Raw genomic sequence first — 27,717 nt, forward strand, 5'->3', positions numbered from 1 at the left:
TTAATGAGCTATTGTTGGAGTTCTAAACTATTAACCACCAGGCAAGGATAATAAGTTAGTTCTAAGTTTTGACATAACATTGTTGGAGTTTTAAAATAGACGAGGAGATAACTTATATAATTTGTGGTCAAATATGTATTAGACGTATGAGTTCTTATATCTCATTTAAGATAATATTCGAATTCTATGTTTGTAGCTGTGGCTATTATTTTTTGTTGTTGTAACGGTCTTTCGTTGCGGTTGGGACAACGTTTCGTCGTAATTTTTGCGTGTTGATATTACTTGGACTAACCTAGCATCATTGCTCTCCATTCCGACATTAATGTATCTTAGTGTAATTTTATGTGTCGGTATCGTATTTGTGTCATTTGGTTAAGTGTGTATTATTCCTAATTTATTCACTTCTCTTATGTCCAGACATCTTAGTTTAGATATTTGATTATATCCATAAATTATGTCTGATAAGTCAATGTCATCAACTTTTACCCATATAATTGAGAAGTGATAAGTCATACTCAATCATTACAGTGTTAATTGTCTCCTTCACTATGTTCATGGATTTGGCCTGCCCAAAAAGAGACTGATTTGTACTTATCAGTTTTGTCTTATAGTGGTTATATCTAGATATATTATAAAATTCATTATATATTATATATTTATAGTTCTTACATCTATACATTATACGTTGCTCCCGCCATATGGCTTATGAGGTGGTCTGTCATTTATAGGTGGGTGAATCTTACTCCCATGACCCACAAGGTCAAATGTGTGGTTGACTGACCTATCATGAGGCAGTATGTGTTTTTCCTCTCATCCTTTAATCAAGAGTCTGACAGTTTATCAGTTAAGGATTTGTTTCGCTTCAACCTTCACCGAAAGCCGACAAAAATTGGATCGAATTTCTTCTTTGCCCATTTTACTGGGATTGGATCCTGCTGCAATTACCTTGGATTGGTTACTATAAATTGAGTGGAGCTCATGGTTTCTGATGGCAGTAAAACAATCCATCTGTATTTGTTTGTTTTGCTCCAAGTATCAAAAACCCCAAGTGACTATCCTATGTATATTTGAATTAATGAATTAATTATTTGAGGTGTTGATCACATATTGGGGAACATGGAGAATGAAGAATTGAATTAAGTCTCTGCAATGAATGTAACATGCCACTATTATTCTCAGTGATCTTTTTATCTGTCCTTTCCAAATGGAGGGTGGTTACGGTCCTGATCGAGCGCTGATTTATAGGCAGAGGAGGTTGGAGAGAAGGCAAAAGTTGGATAGATGCAGGAAAGGGGTACACGAACGTCGTGTTGTTAGACTAGGAGGTTGGTTTCCTAAACTCGTGTGTTTTTTTCTATTACATTTTTTGTTTCGTAATCCGCATGTTGGAGGTAGTTAGGTATTGAATGCGGTTGCTGTTTTGATCTTCAGATGCGATGCAAGGTAGATGTGGTGATTTTTCTTCTCAGAATCCTTCTTTAGGTGAGACCATCCTTCCACTGTGTTTTGTTGTTGTTGGAAATTCGCATATGTTCCATCAAAAGTGCATCTATAACGAACTCATTCAGTGAGAAATGTTCGGTTTTGGTTTCATCAGTATTTTTCCAGTTGATTAAGCCAATTAATAAGGGCGATACCATGTCTCTCTGTGTTGAACCAAAATTTTCGACCACATCAGCATTATATGTGTTTATTGGTACAAGAACCATACTAGATAGGCCACGAAATTATATACATATGTATAGTTTCATTGTATGTCTCCTTCACAATTACATATTACTAATATATGGGCCATGAATCCATGTATATCATTTTATTATTATAGCCATATTCAATTTCCATGTAGTTTGTTTTGATTCCAATCTAATATGTCATTAATTTGTAGAATGAAATATGTACAAAGTGTATTTAGTAGGTTTTGTAGCCTGAATTGTTTTGCCCTTGGCTGAATTAGCAATTAGTATCCAATGATCTATAGACACAACTTTGCAGACTTTTTCCCACTGATATGGATAGAGTCAATGTAATGGTATGCAGGGTTTAATTTTGCGGGTTCAAGACAATAAAATCATGGTAAAATAGGTGGAAATTTAGGTAGTTATAAGGTGCAATTGAACCACTTGGCTATTGGGTGGTTGCACCAATGTGTGTGCACTGTGTGAACATTGTAGTTGAATATGTTGGATTAATTAATTAATAATTATTTCATTAATCAATTATGTATTGAAAATAGGTGGAAATCTCTTTTATTTTTTAAGCATGTTATCATGGTTCAATGCCCACCTCAATCCATCATTTTGATTTGGTTTACGTGGCATGTTCTTTGGTTTGCTGATATTTTCTTGTGGTGTGTTGGTGGTTAAACTTACCAGGTCATGTAGTGTTGCCCTTCGAAGACCGTAACGAGATTGAAACCGATGATGAGAACCAATCTATGATGGAATTGCTTTTTTTGAGTGAAAATCAAGGTGAACTATTTATGGCGAGTTTTTTTTTTGTTTTCTTCCCTTTTATACAAAATTTACTAGCACTCTCTTATTCTTTAGTCTTGGTATAACTTAAAAGTAATGTCAATTATTTTTTTTTTTGTAATTTTTATAGAGTACCCGAATATTGGTGACATGAATCTTGTTTGTCAAGTTTGTGGTGCGTTGGTTTGGTATGGGGAGCGAACGAAAAAACATCGTACTGCACTTCTTCCCAGAGTTTCGATTTGTTGTATGAAGGGGAATATATCCATTCCATTAATGATAGAGCCTCCTCCATTGCTTAGTAATTTGTTTAATGTCTTAGATCCCCGAGGTTGGGGTTTTCTTGCCAATATCCGGTCTTATAACAACATGTTCTCTTTTACTTCTATGGGTGGTCATGTGGAGTCAGGGCGTAATGATGGTCGTAGTCCACCTCAATTTATTATTTCTGGACAAAATTACCACCGCATTGAAAGTTTGCTCCCACCTGAAGGACATCGGCCTAAATTTTGTCAGTTATATATATACGATACTGAGAATGAATTAATCAATCGGCTTTCACATTTCAGGTTTTCTACAGTCGAATCATTTGTTAATTTGTTTAAGTTACCAAAAAATATGGCTTAATATTCGCGTTATTTATTTTTATTCACTTTTGTATTTATCCTACTGATCCATTTGAGAAATTTGCAATGTTGAGTGAGCATTTGAATGGGAGTGGTCTTGATGCATCTTTGGTTGCTGACATCTTGAATTTAATGGATGAGCACAATGTATTGGTAAAGAGTTTTAGAATGGTGTGTGACTTCAAACGCTCGAACCAAGATGTGCCTATTAGGTTGCGTTTGTTTCGACATACGTCGCATGATTCTCGAACTTACAATGTCCCTGAGATTGGAGAGGTTGCGGCATTGATTGTTGGTGATTTTGATAGTTCTGAAGATGGTCGTGATATTGTTGTTCGGGAGAGGGATTGAAGTCTTCAACGTATTCACGAGACTCATTCAAATTATATTCCGCTTCAATACCCTTTATTGTTTCCATACGGGGAGGATCAGTACGAAGAGCATATTGAGTTGAACAAAGTGACATAGTCGGGAATGGTAATTATGAAGGATCTTCTGTTGGGGCACGTGTTGTATTGCCATCTATCTTCCTTTACTAGTGGAAGGAGGTATATGTTCAATAATTGTCATGATGCAATGGCTATTTGCAAGAAATATGGATATCCTGATTTATTTCTCAATGTGACATGTAATCCCAAATGGGTTGAGATCCAACGACATCTATCAAAATCAGGTAATTATGCAGCTTTTAGGCCGGATATCTGTTGCATAGTGTTTCATGTTAAACTCCAAGAGATGATGGTTGATTTCAGAAAGGGGCATTTTTTTGGGAGTAATAGCAAGTAAGTTTATTTGGGGAATCTTTTTGTGTTTGTTTTGATTAAATCTCATTTTTTTTCCGACGACGTGTTCAATGTTGACCATGTTGTGTATTCTATTTTTAGGTTTGTACATTATTGAGTTTCAAAAGAAAGGTTTACCCCATGCTCATATTCTACTATGTGCTGAGTTGCCCGACGAAAGAACCTTTCTGAAGTTGTACGTTGCAGTGACCAATTTGATGATTCATGGGGTAACGCCCGTCTTAATTATTTGATTATTTAGAAATATATATATATATATATATATATATATATATATATATGATTTAAGTGATTTTCATGATTGATATGTGTGGATTTTATGATTCATGAAGTTGTTATGTTAGTATGACTTATTTTATTATTAAATAAAATAAGATATGATAATGAAAATAAAAATATTAGAATTTGGGCTGTGTTGTGAGATGAGTAATTTAGTAGTGAGAAGAGTAAAAAGGAGAGATAAATAGACAGACATAAGTTAGAAAAACAGTATGTACGTTTTTGGAGAAAAAGGGAGAAAAGTCAGAAGAGGAGAACAAGAGAGTGAGGGCTGCGATTTCTGCAATTATCAGGTAAGGGTGAGACTAATTTTCAATATTATTAAGAGTATAATTTTGTAGAATGAATTTAGCATGATTAGGTTGAGTCTTGGTGAGAATTGAAAATTAGGTTTAAGACCGATTTTGATGATTGAACCATGAAAAGATGTTAGATTGATGCAAAATTAGTGTACAGACCTTAGATATTGCCTAAGATGATAATTAAATGCTATTTGGATGAAAGAATCATGAAGATAGGTGAAAAGTTGTAAATTTTAGGTTTCTGGCCGTACTGACATTCATCGCTCGCATCTGCGAGCAAGAACACTCGCAACTGCGAGCCAGGACCCAGAGCTCGCCACTGCGAGCAATGCAACTCGCAACTGCGAGTGACCTGTAAGCTCGCCATTGCGAGCAGAATAGCTCGCCATTGCGAGCAAGGACTTAGGGACCCCAGAAATGCACACTTTGCTCGCCACTGCGAGCAAAGTTACTCGCCACTGCGAGTTAGGCTGTTAGTTGCCCAAAATTGTTCCGATGCGATCCTTTCGCACGTGTAGACATGAGTTGGCCTTAGAAGTAAGAAAGAGAGTTGTTTAAGATACTTTCAGAAGCTCCAGTAGTCTGTCCAGGTGACTGAGATTAGTAGTGATGTTGCATGAGTGATATTATGATGCTTTATGATAATTATGTTGATGTAAGTCATTCCTTAGATGATGTTAATGCATTCAAGTGTTATTATATGCTGTATCTTGCTGCTGTTTTCTGTTGTTGACTATTAATGTCTTGAAGCTGCATGAGTCGGTTTATGTTGTCAGAATGTAAGAAGTTGTCCATGATTATGAGTTGTCTAAGTTGTCCACGATGTTGTCTAAGTTGTTGGAAGGTTGAGTCCATTGCATACTCATTAAAGTTGGGGGCTTTAGGCCCGGCAGCCATTGTGCTCATTAAAGTTGGGGGCTTTAGGCCCGGCAGCCTTTATGCTCATGCCCCGGCAGCCTTTATGCTCATTGAAGTTGGGGGCTTTAGGCCCGGCAGCCTTTGTGCTCATTTATGTTGATGATTGGTACCACATGCATTTGCATACCAAGAAGTTTCATGATGGTTTAAGTTGTTAAGTTGTTGAGTTGATAGAGTTGCATTGTCAATATGAGTTGTGTTGTCAAGTTAAGAGTTAAGTTAATTATGATTTAGTGATGATATTTAGTAATGGTATTTGATGATTGTATTTGATTATTGAATGAAAATATGCTAAGTGTTAAATGTTGATATGTCGATAATATTTTATGTTGTTTAATGCATTTTATTGAATTATATGCTTAATGTATTGACTGTGAAATCTCACCTCTTCTGCGTACATGTTGCCTCGACCGTGGGTAATGTGCATGTAACAAAGATTAGAAGTGTTCGTGAGAGGACTCCTCACTTGTGTCTAGGTGCTCTGATATGTAACGGGATGGGGCTTGCTTTCTTATCTATTCCTTACGTGTCTTTATGAACTTTTCACGAATAAGAATTGAACTAATTTACGAGATTTTGATAAGGCCTGCGTGCCAAGACTTTAGTATGCTGAACTATTTTCCGCTGCATGATTTTAGATTTTGATGTTGAATTTGAGGGATAATTATTATTATCCATTTTATGTTTTAAAAGAAGTATGTGACATTCCGTTTGTGATTTAAATACTTTGATTTATGATGAAATTTTTATGTTGGGAAAACGGGGTGTTACAATTGGTATCAGAGCAGGTCGGTCCGTCCGGCCAAGTAGTGAGACAAGTTGTGTTTTTTTAGCAGTTGGAATACCATTATTATGTTATTCTAAACGTTGTGTGTTGCGCAGTGAAGAAGAGTAGACCCGGAGGCTGCCAACCTTATCTGTTATAAGAGGACTAGAATGGCTGGAAGAAATGATGTTGCGATTGCTGCTGCTTTGGAAGTTGTAGCCCAAGCTGTGGGACAACATCCAAATGTTGGTGCTGGTGGGAATGCTGATGTGAGAATGTTGGAGACCTTTCTGAGGAATCATCCTCCTACTTTCAAAGGAAGGTACGACCCTGATGGAGCACAGACGTGGCTCAAGGAGGTTGAAAGAATTTTCAGAGTTATGCAATGTACTGATGATCAGAAGATGCGTTTTGGAACGCATATGCTGGCTGAGGAAGCTGATGACTGTGGGTGAGCCTCCAACCTACCCTAGAGCAGGATGATGCAGTTACTACTTGGGCTGTGTTTAAGAGAGAGTTCCTAAACAGATATTTTCCTGAAGATGTTCGCGGAAGAAAAGAGATCGAGTTCCTTGAGCTGAAGCAAGGAAACATGTCGGTGACAGAGTATGCAGCAAAGTTTGTGGAGCTGGCTCAGTTCTATCCACACTACATTGGGGACAATGATGAGTTCTCTAAGTGTATCAAGTTTGAGAATGGTTTGCGTGCTGATATTAAGCGAGTCATTGGTTACCAACAGATTCGTGACTTTTCTGCTTTGGTGAGTAGATGCAGAATCTATGAAGATGACAACAAAGCTCATTATAAGATTATGAGTGAGAAGAGGGGTAAGGGAACAAAGTCGCCCAAAGCCTTACAGTGCTCCTGCTGACAAAGGAAAAGGAAGAGCTAATGATGAGAGGAGGTCAAATAAGAAGGATGCTGGTGCTGAGATTGTTTGTTACACTTGTGGCGAGAAAGGCCATAAGAGTAATGCTTGTACTAAGGATATTAAACGGTGCTTTCGTTGTGGCAGTAAAGGACATACACTTGCAGAGTGTAAGCATGGGGACATTGTGTGTTTTAACTGCAAAGAAGAGGGTCATATTGGGTCTCAGTGTACGAATCCGAAGAAGACTCAGACTAGAGGGAAAGTTTTTGCTTTGACCGGTACTCAGACTGATAATGAGGATCGCTTGATCAGAGGTACTTGTTATATTAATGATACTCCCTTAGTTGCTATTATTGATACTGATGCTACACATTGTTTTGTTGCCTTTGAATGTGCTTCTAAGTTGGGTCTTGCTGTGTCTGATATGAGTGGAGAAATGGTTGTCGAAACTCCAGCTAAGGGTTCGGTGACTACTTCTCTTGTTTGTTTACGATGTCCTTTGTCTATGTTTGATCGTAATTTTGAGATTGATTTAGTTTGTCTGCCTCTGAGTGGAATGGATGTAATTCTTGGTATGAACTGGTTAGAGTACAACCATGTTCTCATTAATTGTTTTAATAAGTCGGTGCGTTTCTCTTCTGCTGAAGAGGAAAGTGGAGCGGAATTTTTGTCTACTAAGCAGCTGAAGCAATTAGAACGCGATGGGATCTTGATGTTTTCCTTGATGGCATCCTTATCTTTGGAGAATCAAGCAGTGGTTGATAAGTTGCAAGTGGAGTGTGATTTTCCTGAAGTTTTCCCTGATGAAATTCCTGATGCACCACCGGAGAGAGAAGTTGAATTTTCTATTGATCTCGTTTCGGGAACGGAGCCTGTGTCTATGACACCTTACCGTATGTCAGCTTCTGAGTTGGCTGAGTTGAAGAAACAGTTGGAAGATTTGCTAGATAAGAAGTTCATAAGACCGAGTGTTTCACCTTGGGGAGCGCCGGTATTGTTGGTTAAGAAGAAAGATGGAAGTATGAGGTTGTGCATTGATTATCGACAACTGAATAAAGTAACTATAAAGAATAGATATCCACTTCCTAGAATTGATGATTTGATGGACCAGCTGGTGGGTGCACGTGTGTTCAGCAAGATTGATTTGAGGCCGGGTTATCATCAGATTAAAGTAAAAGATGAAGATATGTAGAAGACGGCCTTTAGGACGTGATATGGTCATTATGAATATAAGGTGATGCCTTTTGGTGTGAGTAATGCGCCTGGCGTGTTTATGGAGTATATGAATCGCATTTTTCATGCATTTTTGGATCGCTTCGTGGTTGTGTTCATTGATGATATTTTGATTTACTCCAAGACAGAAGAAGAACATGCGGAGCATTTGAAGATTGTCTTGCAAGTGCTGAAAGAGAAGAAGTTGTATGCTAAATTGTCTAAGTGTGAATTTTAGTTGAATGAGGTAAGTTTTCTTGGCCATGTTATTTCTGGTAATGGTATTGCAGTCGATCCATCTAAGGTTGAAGCAGTATCACAATGGGAGACTCCTAAGTCAGTTACAGAGATTAGAAGCTTTTTGGGTTTGGTAGGCTATTATCGAAGATTTATAGAAGGATTTTCTAAGTTAGCACTTCCGTTAACACAGTTGACGTGTAAAGGTAAAACCTTTGTGTGGGATGTTCATTGTGAGAACAGTTTCAATGAATTGAAAAAGCGTTTGACGACGGCTCCAGTTTTGATTTTACCAAAACCTGATGAACCTTTTGTGGTGTATTGTGACGCGTCCAAATTGGGCTTAGGCGGTGTGCTTATGCAAGATGGTAAAGTTGTTGCTTATGCATCAAGACAGTTGAGAACTCATGAACGAAACTATCCTACTCATGACCTTGAATTAGCTGCAGTCGTATTTATCCTTAAGATTTGGAGACATTACTTGTATGGTTCGAGATTTGAGGTGTTTAGTGATCACAAGAGCTTGAAGTATTTGTTTGATCAGAAAGAATTGAATATGCGACAGCGACGGTGGCTCAAATTGTTGAAGGATTATGACTTTAGTTTAAATTACCATCCGGGTAAAGCTAATGTTGTTGCGGATGCCTTAAGTAGGAAGAGTTTACATATGTCTACTATGATGGTGAAGGAATTTGAATTGCTTGAACAGTTTAGAGATATGAGCTTGGTTTGTGAAATGTCGTCTCGGAGCGTTAAGTTAGGAATGCTGAAAATTGATAACGATTTCTTAAAAGATATTAAAGATGCGCAGCAAGCTGATGTTAAGTTTGTGGACTTGTTGGTTGCTAGTAATCAAACTGAAGATAATGACTTCAAGGTAGATGATCAAGGTGTGCTGAGATTTCGAGGTAGGATTTGCATTCCATACAATGATGAGATAAAGAAGATGATTCTCGAAGAGAGTCATAGGAGTAGCTTAAGTATTCATCCGAGAGCTACAAAGATGTATCATGACTTGAAGAAGTTGTTTTGGTGGTCTGGATTGAAACGTGATGTAGCACAATTTGTGTACTCTTGTCTGATTTGTCAGAAGTCGAAGGTAGAGCATCAGAAACCTGCTGGGTTGATGACACCGTTAGATGTACCAGAATGGAAATGGGATAGCATATCCATGGATTTTGTGACGAGTTTGCCGAATACTCCTAAAGGGAATGACGTTATTTGGGTGATTGTCGATAGATTGACGAAGTCGGCACACTTCATTCCGATCAATATTAGTTTTCCTATAGCTCAGTTGGCGGAAATTTATATTCGAGATATTGTGAAGTTGCATGGTGTTCCTTCAAGCATTGTGTCAGATAGAGATCCAAGATTTACTTCGAGATTTTGGAAGAGTTTGCAAGAAGCTTTAGGCTCTAAGTTGAGATTGAGTTCGGCTTATCATTCCCAAACAGATGGTCAGTCGGAAAGAACGATTCAGTCACTCGAAGATTTGTTGAGAGTATGTGTACTTGAGCAAGGTGGAACTTGGGATAGTCATCTTCCGTTGATAGAGTTCACTTATAATAACAGCTATCATTCAAGTATTGGGATGACACCTTTCGAGGCTTTGTATGGTCTGTGGTGTAGGACTCCGTTGTGTTGGTTTGAGATAGGTGAAAGTGTGGTTTTAGGACCAGAAATTGTTCCACAGACTACTGAGATGGTGAAAATGATTCAAGAGAAGATGAAAGCGTCGCAGAGTCGACAGAAGAGTTACCATGATAAGCGTAAGAAAGATATTGAGTTCCAAGAGGGAGATCATGTGTTCTTGAGAGTTACTCCGACGACCGGCGTTGGTCGTGCATTGAAGTCAAAGAAGTTGACTCCGAAGTTTATTGGTCCTTATCAGATATCTGAGAGAATTGGCACGGTGGCTTATAGAATTGGCTTACCACCGCATTTATCGAATTTGCACGATGTGTTTCATGTGTCGCAGCTGAGGAAGTATGTTCCAGACCCGTCCCATGTGATTCAGAGTGATGATGTGCAAGTTAGGGACAACCTTACGGTGGAGACTTTACCTTTGAGGATTGATGACCGTAAAATGAAGACGTTGAGAGGCAAAGAAATACCTCTAGTGAGAGTTGTTTGGAGTGGCATTACTGGTGAAAGCTTGACGTGGGAACTAGAGAGTAAGATGAAGGAGTCTTACCCTGAGTTGTTTGCTTGAGGTAAATTTTCGAGGACGAAATTCTATAAGTTGGGGAGAGTTGTAACACCCGTCTTAATTATTTGATTATTTAGAAATATATATATATATATATATATATATATATATATTTATATGATTTAAGTGATTTTCATGATTGATATGTGTGGATTTTATGATTCATGAAGTTGTTATGTTGGTATGACTTATTTTATTATTAAATAAAATAAGATATGATAAAGAAAATAAAAATATTAGAATTTGGGTTGTGTTGTGAGATGAGTAATTTAGTAGTGAGAAGAGTAAAAAGGAGAGATAAATAGACAGACATAAGTTAGAAAAACAGTACGTACGTTTTTGGAGAAAAAGGGAGAAAAGTCAGAAGAGGAGAACAACAGAGTGAGGGCTGCGATTTCTGCAATTACCAGGTAAGGGTGAGACTAATTTTCAATATTATTAAGAGTATAATTCTGTAGAATGAATTTAGCATGATTAGGTTGAGTCTTGGTGAGAATTGAAAATTAGGTTTAAGACCGATTTTGATGATTGAACCATGAAAAGATGTTAGATTGATGCAAAATTAGTGTACAGACCTTAGATATTGCCTAAGATGATAATTAGATGCTATTTGGATGAAAGAATCATGAAGATATGTGAAAAGTTGTAAATTTTAGGTTTCTGGCCGTACTGACATTCATCGCTCGCATTTGCGAGCAAGAACACTCGCAACTGCGAACCAGGACCCAGAGCTCGCCACTGCGAGCAATGCAACTCGCAACTGCGAGTGACCTGTAAGCTCGCCATTGCGAGCAGAATAGCTCGCCATTGCGAGCAAGGACTTAGGTACCCCAGAAATGCACGCTTTGCTCACCACTGCGAGCAAAGTTACTCGCCACTGCGAGTTAGGCTGTTAGTTGCCCGAAATTGTTCCGATGCGATCCTTTTGCACGTGTAGACCTGAGTTTGCCTTAGAAGTAAGAAAGAGAGTTGTTTAGGATGCTTTCAGAAGCTCCAGAAGTCTGTCCAGGTGACTGAGATTAGTAGTGATGTTGCATGAGTGATATTATGATGCTTTATGATAATTATGTTGATGTAAATCATTCCTTAGATGATGTTAATGCATTCAAGTGTTATTATATGTTGTATCTTGCTGCTGTTTTCTGCTGTTGACTATTAATGTCTTGAAGCTGCATGAGTCGGTTTATGTTGTCAGAATGTAAGAAGTTGTCCATGATTATGAGTTGTCTAAGTTGTCCACGATGTTGTCTAAGTTGTTGGAAGGTTAAGTCCATTGCATACTCATTAAAGTTGGGGGCTTTAGGCCCGGCAGCCTTTGTGCTCATTTATGTTGATGATTGGTACCACATGCATTTGCATACCAAGAAGTTTCATGATGGTTTAAGTTGTTAAGTTGTTGAGTTGATAGAGTTGCATTGTCAATATGAGTTGTGTTGTCAAGTTAAGAGTTAAGTTAATTATGATTTAGTGATGATATTTAGTAATGGTATTTGATGATTGTATTTGATTATGGAATGAAAATATGCTAAGTGTTAAATGTTGATATGTCGATAATATTTTATGTTGTTTAATGCATTTTATTGAATTATATGCTTAATGTATTGACTGTGAAATCTCACCCCTTCTGCGTATATGTTGCCTCGACCGTGGGTAATGTGCAGGTAACAAAGATTAGAAGTGTTCGTGAGAGGACTCCTCACTTGTGTCTAGGTGCTCTGATATGTAACGGGATGGGGCTTGCTTTCTTATCTATTCCTTACGTGTCTATATGAACTTTTCACGAATAAGTATTGAACTAATTTACGAGATTTTGATAAGGCCTGCGTGCCAAGACTTTAGTATGCTGAACTATTTTCCGTTGCATGATTTTAGATTTTGATGTTGAATTTGAGGGATAATTATTATTATCCATTTTATGTTTTAAAAGAAGTATGTGACATTCCGTTTGTGATTTAAATACTCTGATTTATGATGAAATTTTTATGTTGGGAAAACGGGGTGTTACACATGGTCCTTGTGGGTTTGCCAATCTTAGTTCACCTTGCATGAAAGATCGACGTTGTTCAAAGTTTTATCCAAAGAAATTTTGTCCTAGAACTTATCGAAAGACTTATCAAAATTCCCGAAGATCTTCGTGATGAAAATTCAGGTGATGGTATTCGTGACATTTACATTGTTGAATCAACTTATCCCAATTTGTTTATAAATATGCAGGATCGTGCAATATTGGCCCCAACTCTCGAGCTGGTAGAGAAAGTCAATGATTTTGTCATCGATCTGATGTCCGGGGAATACAAAGAGTACTTGAGTTGTGATACAGTTTGCAAATGTGATAAGGATGTTGGCATTGACAAACGGTGGGTCACGACTGGATTTTTGAATGACATTAAATGTTTCGGGTTACCTAATCACGTATTGTGCTTAAAGGTGGGTGTTCCAGTTATGTTGCTTACGAACATTCATGTTTCTTCTAGTCTTTGCAATGGTACGCGACTGATTATACCATCATTGGGGAAGAATGTGATTAGTTCTCAAATTGTTATTGGCCCTCATAGTGGAGAATTGGTGTACATTACTCGGATGAACCTGGTTGCATCGGACGCCAACGTTTCAATCACCTTTCAGAGGCGTCAGTTCCCTTTGGTTTTGTGCTTTGCCATGACAATTAATAAAAGTTAGGGACAGACTCTATCAAACGTTGGACTTTATCTTCCGAGGCCTGTTTTCACCCATGGTCAGTTGTACGTTGTTGTGTCTTGAATAAAAACTAGACGTGGTTTGAAGATGTTGATAACTGATGATAATGGTAAACCAACGAATTCGACAACGAATGTCGTCTACCACAAGGTGTTTCAGAAGGTATAAGTCATTTGTGCTTCGTCTCATGCGGTTGATGTTATATGATTTCCCTGATGTGTTTTCTTATCCTATTTCTAATTTATTAGCAATATTAAAGTTTCATCTACTTTGTTGTTGTTTAATAACACAATCGGTTATTAAGGTGTGGTTTGACTGTGCGTTCCTTCATGTTATTTATAAGTTATTTAGATTATCCCAAATTCCCTATGTCTTGATGTGAACTTTGTAACTATATGTGGTTGTATCCCTTGTGGAATGCATTAAATAAATTTATCTGGGTGTTAAGTTGGCTCAAATGGTTCCTTATATATATATATATATATATATATATATATGATGTTTTAGTGTAAACAAAAGCTGATCATATAAATCAGGTGACGTATGATACATGTTTTCATATAAAAGTATCAGTTATACGTCGTGGTAATCCACGTACACTAGTTAACATTATATTAGACAATCTGTGAAAGTTAAATATAAAGTTTACTAGAGATAGCTTCGAAGCATCTTCCTCGACATCCAGTTGAATCCTCGCCTACTATCCTAGAAGATGTGACGTTGCTGCACAAGACATAGAAACACAACAGTATCCCACCTTGCATGGGCTGATGATCTCCGACTATAAGCATCGAACATCATCTTATTTAGTAGCAAGTAGTACATTGGAGTAGTTATTGACCTAATCCAGGTCTCTATCAAGGCAGATGGTGACAATCCATGCGAGTACTAGGAGTGGGAGGATGATAATTATAATGAGACCCACCAAATCTGTTCCTATTTCTTCAATATTGATGATGCTAACAATGATGTAAACAATTACAAATAGAGTGATGCAGATTAGAAAGCCTTTACCCATTTTGGTGATATTAATAAATAAGTAGATTTTCTGATAATGGTGTGGGTATTATTGAATAATGTAGTGTATTTATAGAATCTGATGTGAACAGTGTCGGCCACTGTTGTTACTGTGCATGGCAATGTTACCGTTTTTTGTCATTGTGTGGGCTATTGCCTATTAATGTTGGTCAATTATTCAAAAGCTTTGGGTGTATGTTGGCATGTGGATGCAACTTTTACCACTTTTGTTGACATAGCCGTTTCTTAATTGGGGATAAATAATGTCCAATATCACAACTTTAGGGAATGTATTTGCATGGTTAACTACTAAAATAGCCTCAACATTCTTTCTACAAGAATCTTCCATATTTTGGCCCTTTCCATTATCTATTTTGTTTTTTTATATAGCCTGGAGATGAGATAAAATGGTCATTCAAAATTCATTGCAAATCCATTATCTCTTATATATATGAATTTCATTTTAACTATCTCAATATGTCGAGTTTAGATTTCGGTATCCGTTTTTTTTCCATGAATAATATCGAATAATTTGTTAAATTTTTAAAGGCCTAGTGTTTCGTATTTATTTAGTGAAATAATGGATGGACAAATGATGTTATAAACTAAATTATTGTCGAGGAACATTACTAATGGATTCCATGTTTGAGGTATGAGAATTGAGGCGAATACATTAAATGTTCATATGGAGTGAACACTACGAGTAAAACCTTCACAGTTCACTAATTAATAAATCAGAAGAAAACAAATTAACTTTGTAATTACTTTTCCAATTTATGTTTGACTTCATCCCCTTCTTGGACAATCACCTCTTCTGGGTTTGGCATGTCCTCTTTTAAACCCCAACCATGGATTTGCTTCAGCAAGTTTAGTAAGGTGTATACACTGTCTAACTCACCTATAATGAATTTCACATGCACCTTGATTTTTGCTAAATTCCATGTTTCCATCAGATCCCAAATCCTGCGATAAATGTAATAATGCACAATTAATTAAAATTGCGAGTACCTTTTATGAACATTAATGCATGCATAAAAGAGACCACTAGGCCATACAACACTAATCGAAAAGAGATAACTATTTAACATGAGTACTGGTAGCAAAATGGAGATTGAAAGTATTGCAATCATAGACTTGATTGATTTCAAAAAAAAAAAAAAGCGTCTTCACAGCCATTAAATTTACTTGATTGGCATTCATTACGATAATACGTGTTTGATACAAGGCATTAGACTTGATTGAATTCTCACAAGAACCATGGTGAAGGTCTAAGGTCAATGACATGGTAAAATTGTTTTTTGTTAATCCACTCAAGGCCATTGGATCCAAAAATGTATGTCAGTTTATAAAAGAGGTCTAGTTGTATCAAACAGGTAGGCCACCAAACCACTTCAGAAGCATCATTACCAAAAATAGAAAGGAAAAATTAGCCAGCATAATTTATTTACTAAACAATATGGCCAAGATACATGCAACATGATAGGACTTGCATAAAATCAGTTCGCATGGCCACAGTAATGTCATAATATCATTGCAATAATGCACTCCAACCACAATCACAAACAGGACACCACAACCATTGACTGATCTCCATATATAAAGTAAATCCCATCACAACCATTGGAAACACAAAATACAATAGCCAAGGAAACAATCCAATGGAAAGTGAGGAAGAGGAGTATCCAATAGGAGGATTCACAACAATTCACATGGAAAATCAGGTAACATTCCCATGCTATTCCAGGTTTAGTATCGACCTGTTTGGCCTTCATTGTAAATTATGAGCTAAATTACTAATGAACAAGTGCTTAATTTTGACTTTCATTGCATCGTTTTTTAACACTACTATGGCGAAGTGGACCCATATTTCGTAAAGGCACATGGTAGTGTTGTCGGCCATAAATGGAAGTTCAAACGCCCGGATGGACAACATAAAATGGTCGACTTTGAAGGATGGGGTGCATACCCGCTTCTAACTACGAGATGGACAGATCTAAGACAATTCTACAAGCTAAAACTCCAAAATAAAACCACGCACATTGGATATTATGGGAGAAATGAATTTGAACTACTGGCAATAGAGTATTCTGACAATTCTGAAAAATATCCAACATTTCACAGCAGATGTACCAATAAAGGAACAACCATATACTTTGATTTAAAGCTAACTGGCATATCCGCTAAAAAAAGCAAATTGGTGAATTCTTAACCAATTGTTCCAACGTTTTACTCTATAAAATCTAATTTAAAATGTTAACATATATCTTAATGAAATTGGTCATGACACTGATCATGAAACATATCTTGCAGAAACTAAAAGGCAGATTTGAAGAATACGTCAAAGGACATGGCATGGGACAGGTAAGACTTTGTACTGACAACCGCATTGTGATATCGTTCAACGTTTATTGTAAGGACAACCCACACAGTTCAACAAAAATAGGAGATGGGTGGAAACAATTTTGCCTCTGCAACAACTTCACCCAAGATGACAAGATAAGATTTCGATACGTCTACGTTGGTGGACAATCTATATTTCGAGTATTTAAGGTTTGAAGAAATTACAAGACTATGATTATGCAATACGTTGTACCAGTAATAGTGTAATCAAACAACGCTCTGACTTTAACCTGTGCGTATGCGCATGAATACCATTTCCTTTTTTATTTAAGTATTGTTCTGTTTGAGGTTGTTAGACGTTAGCAAAGTTGTTTTATTGGATTTGGGTAGTTTGAATCTTATCTTGTGTTTGTACATTGACTTGATAACCAAACACGTGATCTATATAAACAATGCAATGCTTAGGGCAGCTTCGTATATGGCTTGCTTTATTGTTAAATTGAAGGTGGATTATTCACCATATAGACCCATTGTCAAAATCAAAAGTTTTTATTTTTGACAGTTTTTTAAATTGTTTTTTATTTTTTATTTTCCTAATTAAATATGACGTGGTAAATGATTTACACAAGTGGATGACAAAAAAAAATTAAAAATTTAAAAACAAAATCCAAGTCAGCGACACATAAGAAATTCCGCTGAGTCATATGGCTCGGGGGTTTTTTTTTGAAGAATCTTACTTGTACAAGGACCGAATCCAAAAATTTTTTTTTACAGGGGGTAAAACCAAAAGTGGCCTATATTACAGGGGGGTAAAGCACTATTAACCCTAAAATTTTTCTTCATTTTCAGATTCACCACATATTTTTTTGTCTTGATTGAGCTCCCTATTCTCAATGCAATATTAATCATTTACAAAAGAAATGCAAAATTAATCTTATTTTTATTGCTATCATTCTAATTGTATTGTAGTTTTGAATTTACGATGCTAACCGTGTATGAGTAATGATGGCGGTGAATTATGGTCTGCTCATTTCGCGGGGAATCCATGAATAAGACTTTAACAATCTTAGGGTATAAAGTTGTATTAAGAGGCAAGCTAATCGAGGGGCTGATAATCTAGCAATGGCGTCTTGTTTTCATGTTAATCTTGTGTTTTATGAATACGGGCGGACACATTCAATGGCTATGTGTGGCTAAAGCCAAGCCACACATGCACTTTCATTTTTGTTTTTAATATAAATAAAACACATGTTAATAAGAACAACAACTACAAAGGTGTGATCAAGATCTTTTGAATGTTTTGTTACTTGTCAATGATATCAAAGAAAAATTACAAGAAATGAGAAATGAGGGGTGGGAAGAATTTATATCTAAGGTTATTTAAATTTGCAATAAGAAATGAGGAAAATAAGAATGATATTGATGTGTTCGGTATGGATGCACTGTATGCGCAAAGGAAAAAAAAACAAGACAACACTCTTCAACTTCTAGTGTTTCTATTTTGCATCGCTTTAAGAATGATTGTTTGTTTAGTGTTTTAGATTTGCAGTTGCATGAGTTCAATGTTAGGTTTGGTGAAGAGAATACTGAACTTTACCATGTGTTTCATGTTTGAGTCCCGCAAAGATCATTTGCCGCTTTTAACGTGAACAAAGTATTGAGGATGACCGAGTTTTATCCAAATAATTTTATAGATGTGGTGGAAGTGGTGTTACGTCATCAACTTATGAATTATGTTATAAATGTTCAATTTGTTCCAAAATTTGTTAAGTTGAAAGGGCTTTTAAATCTTTGTCCAAAACTTGTGAAAACAAATAAGTATCGCAACACATTTGCTATGGTTTATAAGCTTTTGAGGTTGGCTTTGCTCTTGCCGGTAGCAACCACAAGTGTTGAACTTGTTTTTCCAGCTATATGAAAATTGTGAAGAGTAACCTATGTAATAAAATGGGTGATAAGTGGCTAAACGACCGTGTTGCAACTTATATAGAAAGAGATGTTCTTTTAACAATTAGCAATGACGTCGTTTTAGCTCATTTTCAAAATGGATAGGAGACAATTTTTATTGTAACTAGATTGATGACCCGTGCGCCGCACGGGTCTTATGAGCTGACGATCTTTGGATAATGATAAAATGTAACAGTTTATATGAAACAGGTATAATACATAAAGATAATATTGTATAATATATTAAAATTCAACAAACAGTCAAGCTAGTTTGATCATCACCAACATGAAATACTTCCTCATAAACGACGTTAGATGTAAAATCACTATCTTCACCATCTTCATCATTGATCAATATCTTCAACCCTTCTCTTGAGGTAACTCACGAATCAGCAACATACAGTTGTCTATATGAAAATACTGGAGTTGGTAGATATATGCCCATATTTTTAACTGACTGTCCTTGACTCTTATTAATAGTCATTGCAAATGATACGACCAAAGGAAACTACCTTCTTTAAAACTTGAAAGGAATTCTCATGTCCGAGGGTGTTAGAGATAAGCTAGGTATAAAGAGTTTATCGCCAACATTACTTCCGGATATCGCCTTCCCTTCGAGCACATATCTTCCCATTTTAATAATAACCAATCTGGTTCCATTGCATAGTCGATATTGTTGATCTAAATTCCTTAAAAATATGACCGGCACTCCAACCTTTAATAAACAACCATCAAACGCTCAAGTTCGTATGCTGATCCTTCTTGAACCTTTGCCCGGGTAATTTTCACCAAAGCCTTTCTCACCGCGGTAATTATAACAAATATTCCTCTATCATAATTCATGCGAATGTGAACAACCGTTTATGTCGATTGTATGTTCACATCTCATAATGAAAAGGATGGGGAAACCAATGGACACGTTCCTCAGAAAATGTATTATTGCGTTTCCAATTAAAGTGGGGTCATCATAAATTTCTTCAAAATTGTGACACTCTTAAATTAACATCTTAAGTTTAATTTTAACGGTGGTCTATACATTGTATGCACAAAAAATAAAAACAATAGTTAACTTACCACATAAATCATATCGATAGTTAAGAAAATTAAGTTATACTACGTTGTGTATCCCCATAATTTATGTACAATTCAGCAGTGCCAATCAACTTCCCTCTAAAAATAAGTGCCAATGAACGAAACTTTTTTTAATACTTTACGCCCTTGTTGCAAATTGCATTTCTTTGTCGTTTATTCAAGAAGGCGCACCGGTTTTACGCTATTCAAACTTAAACAAAAATATAAGAAGCCCGTACTTTGAAGGCTATTATTAATTATAAAATTGAATGGTCTGATTGTGGTGCAACAAAGGCGTAAAATATTTCGCAAAGCATATTGTTGTTATTTGGATTTCTCAATATTCAGAAAAGCCTTTTATAGACAAAGGGTTGGTCATACATATTGTTTTTTTATTTTAACAGCCAAATTATATTAAAGCCGCACAAATCCTCTCAAGGAGCGAAGGATCAGGCAAGGAGGAACACAACACATGCCCTGTAAACCTGTACACAACAGGGAAATAAAACAAAAAAAAAACTCCAACAAAAAATCAGCACAGCAGGAAAAAAAAGCCCAGCCATAGCTCAGGCTGCAACTAACGGCTCAACGCAGCACGCCCCACAAAAACTGCCCACATCACCTTAACCATGCTGAATTTATTCGCAAGAGCTTTAGTGACTTGGCCATTAACAGATGCCAAATAAAAAAAACACCGCAATTTAGAATGGATAAGAAATTTGATACTTAATTAAACTGAAATTGTCTTCATGTAAAACATAGTATAAAGCGTATAAATAGCAATTTGCTTTAGTTACTTTGCCATTAACAGATGCTAAATTAAAAATGTCACAGTTTAGAATGGATGGCTTTGCCATTACAAATCTTCACTAACCAAACAACATGTCAGTAACACTAAACAGACAAAAGCAACCAACTCAAGCTCAAAAACGATCACAACAATTCAACTAACAGCAAAAGAATCTTCTAGAACAAACTAACTCCAGCTAAAATAAATCTCATAAACAAACACGATTACACAGTAACAAAATCACAATAAAACAAAACCCATAATCAGGTTTCAGACTCATACTTCCACGAGCAAAAAAATTGTTGGAAAAGCACCAGACTTAGATTTGAACGAAATCCCAGACTCATCAAACTCTTTACAACCCTTTTGATTATCCTTTGGATACACAACGCTCCCAGCCATACTACCACCGTATTGAGGTATCCCAAAGCTGCCAATCGCGCTATCGTATGTTCCTTTGATACTATCCGGTGAAGTCACCCTCAAGCTGTCTTCTCCACCATGAATTTCGCCATTGATGAAGGCGTCAACGATAGTAAAAAACCCTGAAAATAAACCCATTGAAGAACTTAGAATTTTCATGATTTTTTATTCTTCTGCTAATGGGTTAGTTAGGAAAAGACCAGGGTAATGTCAGGGCATCGTACCTTGCATGTATATTTATAGCCATGAGGAAGGGTAGATTAATATGTGAATACATGCTTTTACTCTCTCAACTAAGACTTCGAACTCGTTTTCTTTTGTACCAATCAAAGTGACATAGCGGGTAATCTCATCCCCAAAATCAGCTGCAAAGAGGTTAGGTAACCTCACAGCACCCTACAGACAAAAAAATAACACAAATAAACGTCAAAACATTGGTAGAAGCAGTGACCCTAGAAATTTCTCTATAAAAACTGATGTAAAACGAAAATTTAACACCCACATCCTCAACATCATTTTCGACAATATAGGAGTGGTATTTCGTTCGGAGCTTGTTGACGGCCATATCCAACTCGGTACCAGGGTTACTCACCAAAGTTCCTACTAAAGAATCACGAAAAGATAGAGTTAGAATAAAAACAATAGATTACGATTCAAAAATGAAAACTAAACTTGTTTATACCAGTCAGTGCATAGTAGGACAACAGCGTTTCAGCGTTGGCTCTTGACATTTTCTGTTGATGCTAGCAATTTACAGTGAATTCCAACAACCAGGGTGATATGAAAACCAACACAACATGGCTATATATAGTAGGCCATTGGACATTTGTGGGAAACCGAAAAAATATGCTGAGTGGAGAGCTTTCTGTTTTCCATGCGGCATAGCAATATGTGAAATTTAATGCGATTCATTGTACCAAATGATTCCACTAAATGGCACGTTTTATTATTTTCTGATTGCTAACATCAAGATTTTTCAAATTCATTCGGTGGAATTTAGAAGGGATTTTTTAGGGTTAACACTAACATCAATTAATGCATCAGTTTTAGAGGGAAATTCCTAGGGTTAATTGTTTGCAGACCTAATAACATTAAGGAGTAAGGGATGTATTGTATCAGACAATGTTATTTTTTATTCTTAATATAGTTTGCATGATAGTTTCTTTAAAAATTTAGCCCCACATATACCAAATGTCTAGATCCGTCCCTAAATACATTCCACTCTATTGAGAATCTTATATTGAAAGAAATGCAATAAGTTTTTATCCTGTCAAATAAAACTTATAGTCTTGCTAAAATAACAATAAATTTTTAGCAAAGCTCCATAAAACATATCAGCAGTCCTATATACAGCGAAATCTATTTCCCGAATGCATCCCAAAACAACAATCCACCAATCAAAAAGCTAGCCCAACGGAGTTCACGGGGTGCTTTGTACGGAAATACGGAAATCCCGAAAATAGCCTTGCCAAAATACACATGTCGTGATGTATCGTGAAACTACTTTTCGGGATGAATAGTATTATTGAAAAGAGTGGTGATACATTGACACACTTAGGTGGCAGTACCTCTCTTGTACACGCTCCATTTTAATGTAAAATAATGCAACAGAGGGACACTTCTGCAAGTTTATTTTTCCCTCTCTTCCTTCTCTCACTTGTGATTCGTGAAAACAGAGAGCCACCATCGTCCTTCTTACGTCGCCGTCGTTGTCCCCCTCCCTCTCAAATCAAAGAACGATCATGCAAGTTTAGAATATAAAAGAAGATGACGACCAACGAGGGACACCGTGGTTCGCAAGATATGGGATTTCGACAGGGTGAGAATCCGAAGGCGGCGTTCTCCAGATCTCGACAGATCAAGGATGACGACGACAGGGACAATGGTGGTTGTGGATGAGGGAGCAGGTGACGAAGGTGGGGTTGAAATCTGAGGGCAATAACGGGCACGGCGGTGGTGGCGGTGACGGAAGTGGTAGCCGGCGGAGGCACGGCAGAGAAAGAGAAAAGGAAAAGAGAGTGGCTCCTGTGTGTTTTTTTCCTTAATAAAATAAATAAAAAAAAAAAGAAATTAAATGCTACATGGGAATGGTACATGAGTGGTAGGAGAAAAAGTGTGTCAACGCAAACATAACCCTATTGTAAACATATTTCAGAAAATACAACATACGTTTTTTTTAGGGAATACGACATACTTTGTCCCAAAATAATATGTTACAAAGTGATCGTGAAGTTTCAGAAAAAAAAAACTATGTCACAAACAACAACTACTCCTATATCACAACCAATGATTCTTCTTCTACAATAGAATAGTTGCAATAAAACAAAATCTACGATAGGTGCAATAAAAACATGCCATCCAAAGAAAAAACAAAAATGTTAGCATTTTCTTATTTATAAAATACAATACCATATTGTTTTAAAGTCTCTCCTTCTTCATAAGCTATTTTCTAAGAAACATAAAAATTAATTGCTTTGAACTACTTTTTCCTGCTTCAAAAAATCAAATTTAATTATCATAAAATTCTGAAATTAAAAGCATCAACCATATTTAATTTGTTTCCTACTTTTACCAAAAAAGCATTAACTTCTAACAAAAACTTAAACAAAAGAGTAATAAGTAAATCTGATATGATATGATACATCCATAAAGTATGGTTGCACATTAGTACTATGCATTTTGAAACTTAAAATACCAGTACTACTAAAAGGAGTCAAAATAATGTTGTTAGGTTAAGTCCCTAGCATCATTTCTAGACCCTTGTACTTCTCACAATCTATCGTGGAAAGTACAATTTCCTCTTCTCTATTTTGTTATCAAAATAATTATTATTCTTGGATGGAGTTTGCTTTCTTCTAAAAACTCCCCATAAATAATACCTTGATTGAAATGCTGCAAAATGAAAACTCAAGTTTAGACACAATTAATTAACAATAAAGTTTAAATTAAAAGAAGAGTTGCATAATATTTAATGTGACTTACTTCTATATTCACTTGGGAGATCTGTAGAAGGAAAAATTAAAAGATCAGCATTTACAACCCCAACCTTTATTGCAAGGTTATCACGAATCATTTCTTCCACCAGCTCGTCAAATGATCCATCAACACTGTAAGAAGATATTAACATTTAATAGTTTAAAGTTTAAATTGAATAATAGGGCTTATTTCATTTGGAATAAATGATTATGAGAAGAACATGGCTATATAGTGTAAATATATTACGTGCGAAGAGTGACAAAGCTTGCAAAAGTTAAAATTCCGCATGCATTGGCAAGAATACACAACGTGATTAGAGTTAAAATTAATTTTTATTACATAGTAATGATAATATAATTCTCTTATTTACCACAATTCATTGGGACAGTTAAAAAGTGGTGAACCAGACTCTTCGTTGATATTCGTTTAAGAGTTGTTCGCACTAATAAGATAACAACACTTAAACGAATTTTGACGAACTAGCTAATTCACTACTTTTAATTGCAACTTCCCCGTGAATTATGATAGAAAAAAATATATTATCATTACTATTTATTAGAAGTTAATTGTAACTCTAATCCCGTTGTGTATTTTCGCTAATTCATGTAGAATCTTAAGTTCTTAACTTTTGCGAGCTTTTTCACTTTTTGCATGTAGCATGTTCCCACTATATAACAATGTTCAATGATTATATTTTTTAGAAAGAAAAAAAAATTCTAAGTTAAATCGTATTTTCAAATAATTATAAAAAAAAATGTTGGACATATAATTGTTAGTATAAGTTATTTTACAGCGATATTCAATCGAAGCCGTCCATTTGTCCACATCTCATGCCATTAATCGAAGCCGTCCATTTTTTATTTATTTAATCTGTAAATTTTATTCAAATGAAACACCCATCACAAGTCGTAATTGGACGAGCAAGACAATAAACTAAGCATTTGTGTACCAAATTGTAACCAAGAAAACAAAGGGGAGACTATATCAACAAGTTCCAACCAAAATATATAACCTGCTAAAAGTGCTTAGAACAATAACAAGGCCTGAAAACCAGTACACCCCACAGCCAGAAAAATCATGACAGAGAAAAAAAGAAAAAAACGCAGTGTTATGATTCGGAACCGGCACCCAAGAAATAGGCAATCCACTCGACCAAATAATCTCTACCTTATGAAGCATTGTCCCGAATCTCAACACCACTTGTAAAAGAGACACGGAAACCTTCAATCTACTTAAATGCCATATCCATGACAACTCGTTGATCTTATCCACCATATTAACCACCACTTTTGACGTATTTTCAAAGACTTTCTCATTTATGGTATTCCAAACCAACCCAAATGATCGTATGCCAAATTAACCAATAACCTATATGCAATTTCTTATTCAGAGCATTTCCACTCAAGTACTCTAAATCAACAAAGAAATTTGGCGGAGTAATAAAACTAACACCAAGCCATATGAACACTTTGGACCATACTTGAGAAGCTACTTCACCACGAAGAAAATGATGCACCGAACTTTCTACAGCACTCACACAAAGGACACTCTCTAAAGGAGTTTCCAAAGGGATAGCTAAATGAAACAATAAATTTGTTTGGGTTGGAGTTCGATTAAGGAGAACTTTCCAAAAAAAAAAATGATGATTTTTGACGGCACGAGAATTTTCCACAATAATCTAACACACGATCTCATCCGTAACACTAAAATCATTATCCAAAACAAGCAATCCCTCCGTAATACTTGCCTCCCTCTTCCGGCTTCCACAGCCACTTATCATTGTCTTCCCTCAATGCCATCGGTTTCACCAAACACCAACAGATGATCCAATAAAGTCTCCTCCCACACGAGGAGAGTTCTACACCATGACAACGCCCAACTCCACTCTTCACCATATCCAACCCTTAATTCCCTAAAGTTAGCATCTTGAAATAGAGAACAACCGTGTAAATTGCTCACACATCGGAATGTTACCATTCCATCGACCATCAATCCCTCCAAAACAAGTTGACCCATCATTGCCAATCTTAATGTTAAATTCCCTTTTAAACCACTCTCTCCCCACTTATTCCTCTTAATGTTAACTTGGAAAAGTTTATTGATGTGACAAAATAGTGAAATTTTATTAGACATCGTCTCAAATCCACTTTACACCGACGATAAATATCCTTTAAATTGAAAAAACTTATTGTTTTTTATGTCTTAATACAAATACTTGAAAATTGAAAATTAAAGTAATATTTTTATAATATTTAGTAAAAACAAAATAACAAAAACTTTCATCAAATCAAACATATGCATGTCCTTAAGTATGTCCAAAATATAATCACCTTTGATTCTGAGGAGAAAGGAAATAAAGTCCAATGCTGAAGTTATTCGTTCCAGAATTCTTGAAACTTTCAGGCCACATGGCTGATTTTTGAAGGAAGTTTGCAGAAATCATATTAGGGAGATATCTAGCCTCTTCATGAACTTTAGGGCATGCTAAAGTAGACAAATGTCCCATTAGTTCAATGACTTTTCCAATGTTGGAAACCTTCAAACATCCCCTATTATCCAAGAAAATTAAACTTCAGACAATGTTTTTCACCCTAGCAGCTAAACTATCAATAATTCCAAAACAGCCATAGGTAACAAAAAAAATCATTCTTACCTCCATATTGGCTCAGCAATAGGTTGTGGATGCACATCAGCCGCGGCACATTCACCGTTCTCATCAGCCTACATATTCTATCATATATCATATTTTTATCCAGCTCATTAATCTATGGAGAATGTTAAACAGCACCCCAGGAGCATTGGTTAAACATCCAAAAGAAGTAAGATTCAATTTAAAAGTGGTGTAATAATTATTTGATCAAAAGTAAAGGCTTATATTTCCAAAACATAATTTCTATTTTTAGTTTCATTAACCAGTGTCCCAAGGGCACCGGTTAAGAAGACCCTTAATCTATAAATCTTTCTTAATAGTTTTTCAAATAAAATTCCCGAGGTATTTCTCTTTCCTCTAGTAAATTGAATATCCTATCATCTGAGTTATTCTTCTTACTACAAAATCTATCATCTACGAGTGTTCTCTACATATTCAAAACTTTTCTCTGATTATGTGCTACCCTAGCTAACTCCCTAATTTTGTTATTTTTAATCTATTTTGTATAATCTTATCACACATCCAACAAAACAAAGAATGAACATTGTCAAAAAAGTAAAAAGAAAAAAAGAAAAAAAAAATCATCAAACCAAAGAAAGAAAGTATCCTTCATGGTGTCGGTAGGGTTAAAAATAAAAACGATCACAAAACCAAAAGTAGAATCGATTCAGAACTTAAAATCCCTTTTCAAATAACCAAACACAAATACTAACCTTCATGGTGTTTGTAGGGTTAAAAAAATAAAGATCATAAACAAAACAAATAATACTAACCTGCATGGTGTTTCTAGGGTTGAATGCTTCCTTAAAGTAACGAATTCCGGCGTTTAACAAGAGGATCTCTCTCTGAAATTGTATTGTTGGCAAAAATATTCTTCATGCTTAAAAAAGGAAAATCGCCGAGTCAACACCTAAAAAATTGGAAGAATTGCTGGGCAGTGTTGAATTTTTATGTGAAAGATTTAGTCAATCTTTTCAATATATTTTTTTTTTGGCTTAAATATGTTATTCGTCCCTACAAATAGGGGTCGCTTAAAATTTCGTCGCTAATCCTTTTTTTTTGCCCCTACAAAGTTTAATCAGTTAAAAATTCGTCCCTTGACCCAGTTAATG

The 27,717-nt window shown here is 35.9% G+C and overlaps 2 protein-coding genes and 2 pseudogenes across 2 annotated transcripts; 3 read left to right on the forward strand and 1 right to left on the reverse strand.

Annotated features, from left to right (window-relative positions):
- The first annotated feature begins 2,840 nt into the window (after positions 1–2,840).
- LOC146915347 (uncharacterized) lies at positions 2,841–3,565 on the forward strand (annotated as a pseudogene).
- A 108-nt stretch (positions 3,566–3,673) lies between these two features.
- On the forward strand, positions 3,674–13,373 carry LOC146915348 (uncharacterized). The gene is made up of 3 exons (XM_085721328.1): positions 3,674–3,770; positions 3,982–4,109; positions 12,909–13,373. Exons 1-3 carry the CDS (start codon positions 3,674–3,676, stop codon positions 13,371–13,373), a joined length of 690 nt encoding a protein of 229 aa, XP_085577454.1.
- A 3,382-nt stretch (positions 13,374–16,755) lies between these two features.
- On the forward strand, positions 16,756–18,819 carry LOC146915349 (uncharacterized; annotated as a pseudogene).
- A 4,747-nt stretch (positions 18,820–23,566) lies between these two features.
- LOC146915350 (PHD finger-containing protein 1-like) lies at positions 23,567–27,446 on the reverse strand. Its single transcript, XM_085716396.1, has 5 exons — positions 27,379–27,446; positions 26,609–26,676; positions 26,286–26,504; positions 23,962–24,086; positions 23,567–23,871 (listed from the first exon to the last, which is right to left on the reverse strand). Exons 1-5 carry the CDS (start codon positions 27,382–27,384, stop codon positions 23,756–23,758), a joined length of 534 nt encoding a protein of 177 aa, XP_085572522.1. The 5' UTR covers positions 27,385–27,446; the 3' UTR covers positions 23,567–23,755.
- Between the last annotated feature and the right edge of the window lie 271 nt (positions 27,447–27,717).

Source organism: Medicago sativa, chromosome 6 (assembly GCF_051527215.1).
Source record: "Medicago sativa cultivar Bolivia chromosome 6, Bolivia_mono, whole genome shotgun sequence".
In the NCBI taxonomy this organism is placed as follows: Eukaryota; Viridiplantae; Streptophyta; class Magnoliopsida; order Fabales; family Fabaceae; genus Medicago; species Medicago sativa.

What these genes read in the sequence shown, in the direction of transcription:
- LOC146915348 (XM_085721328.1), top strand. Translation starts at nt 3,674, where the DNA reads ATGGCTATTTGCAAGAAATATGGATATCCTGATTTATTTCTCAATGTG. An exon ending in ACGACATCTATCAAAATCAG is followed by an intron (nt 3,771 to 3,981) that starts GTAATTATGCAG and finishes TTCTATTTTTAG; the next exon opens with GTTTGTACATTATTGAGTTT. An exon ending in CCAATTTGATGATTCATGGG is followed by an intron (nt 4,110 to 12,908) that starts GTAACGCCCGTC and finishes ATAAATATGCAG; the next exon opens with GATCGTGCAATATTGGCCCC.
- LOC146915350 (XM_085716396.1), bottom strand. An exon ending in ATTGCTGAGCCAATATGGAG is followed by an intron (nt 26,505 to 26,608) that starts GTAAGAATGATT and finishes CTTGGATAATAG; the next exon opens with GGGATGTTTGAAGGTTTCCA. An exon ending in TCTCCCAAGTGAATATAGAA is followed by an intron (nt 23,872 to 23,961) that starts GTAAGTCACATT and finishes TTCATTTTGCAG; the next exon opens with CATTTCAATCAAGGTATTAT.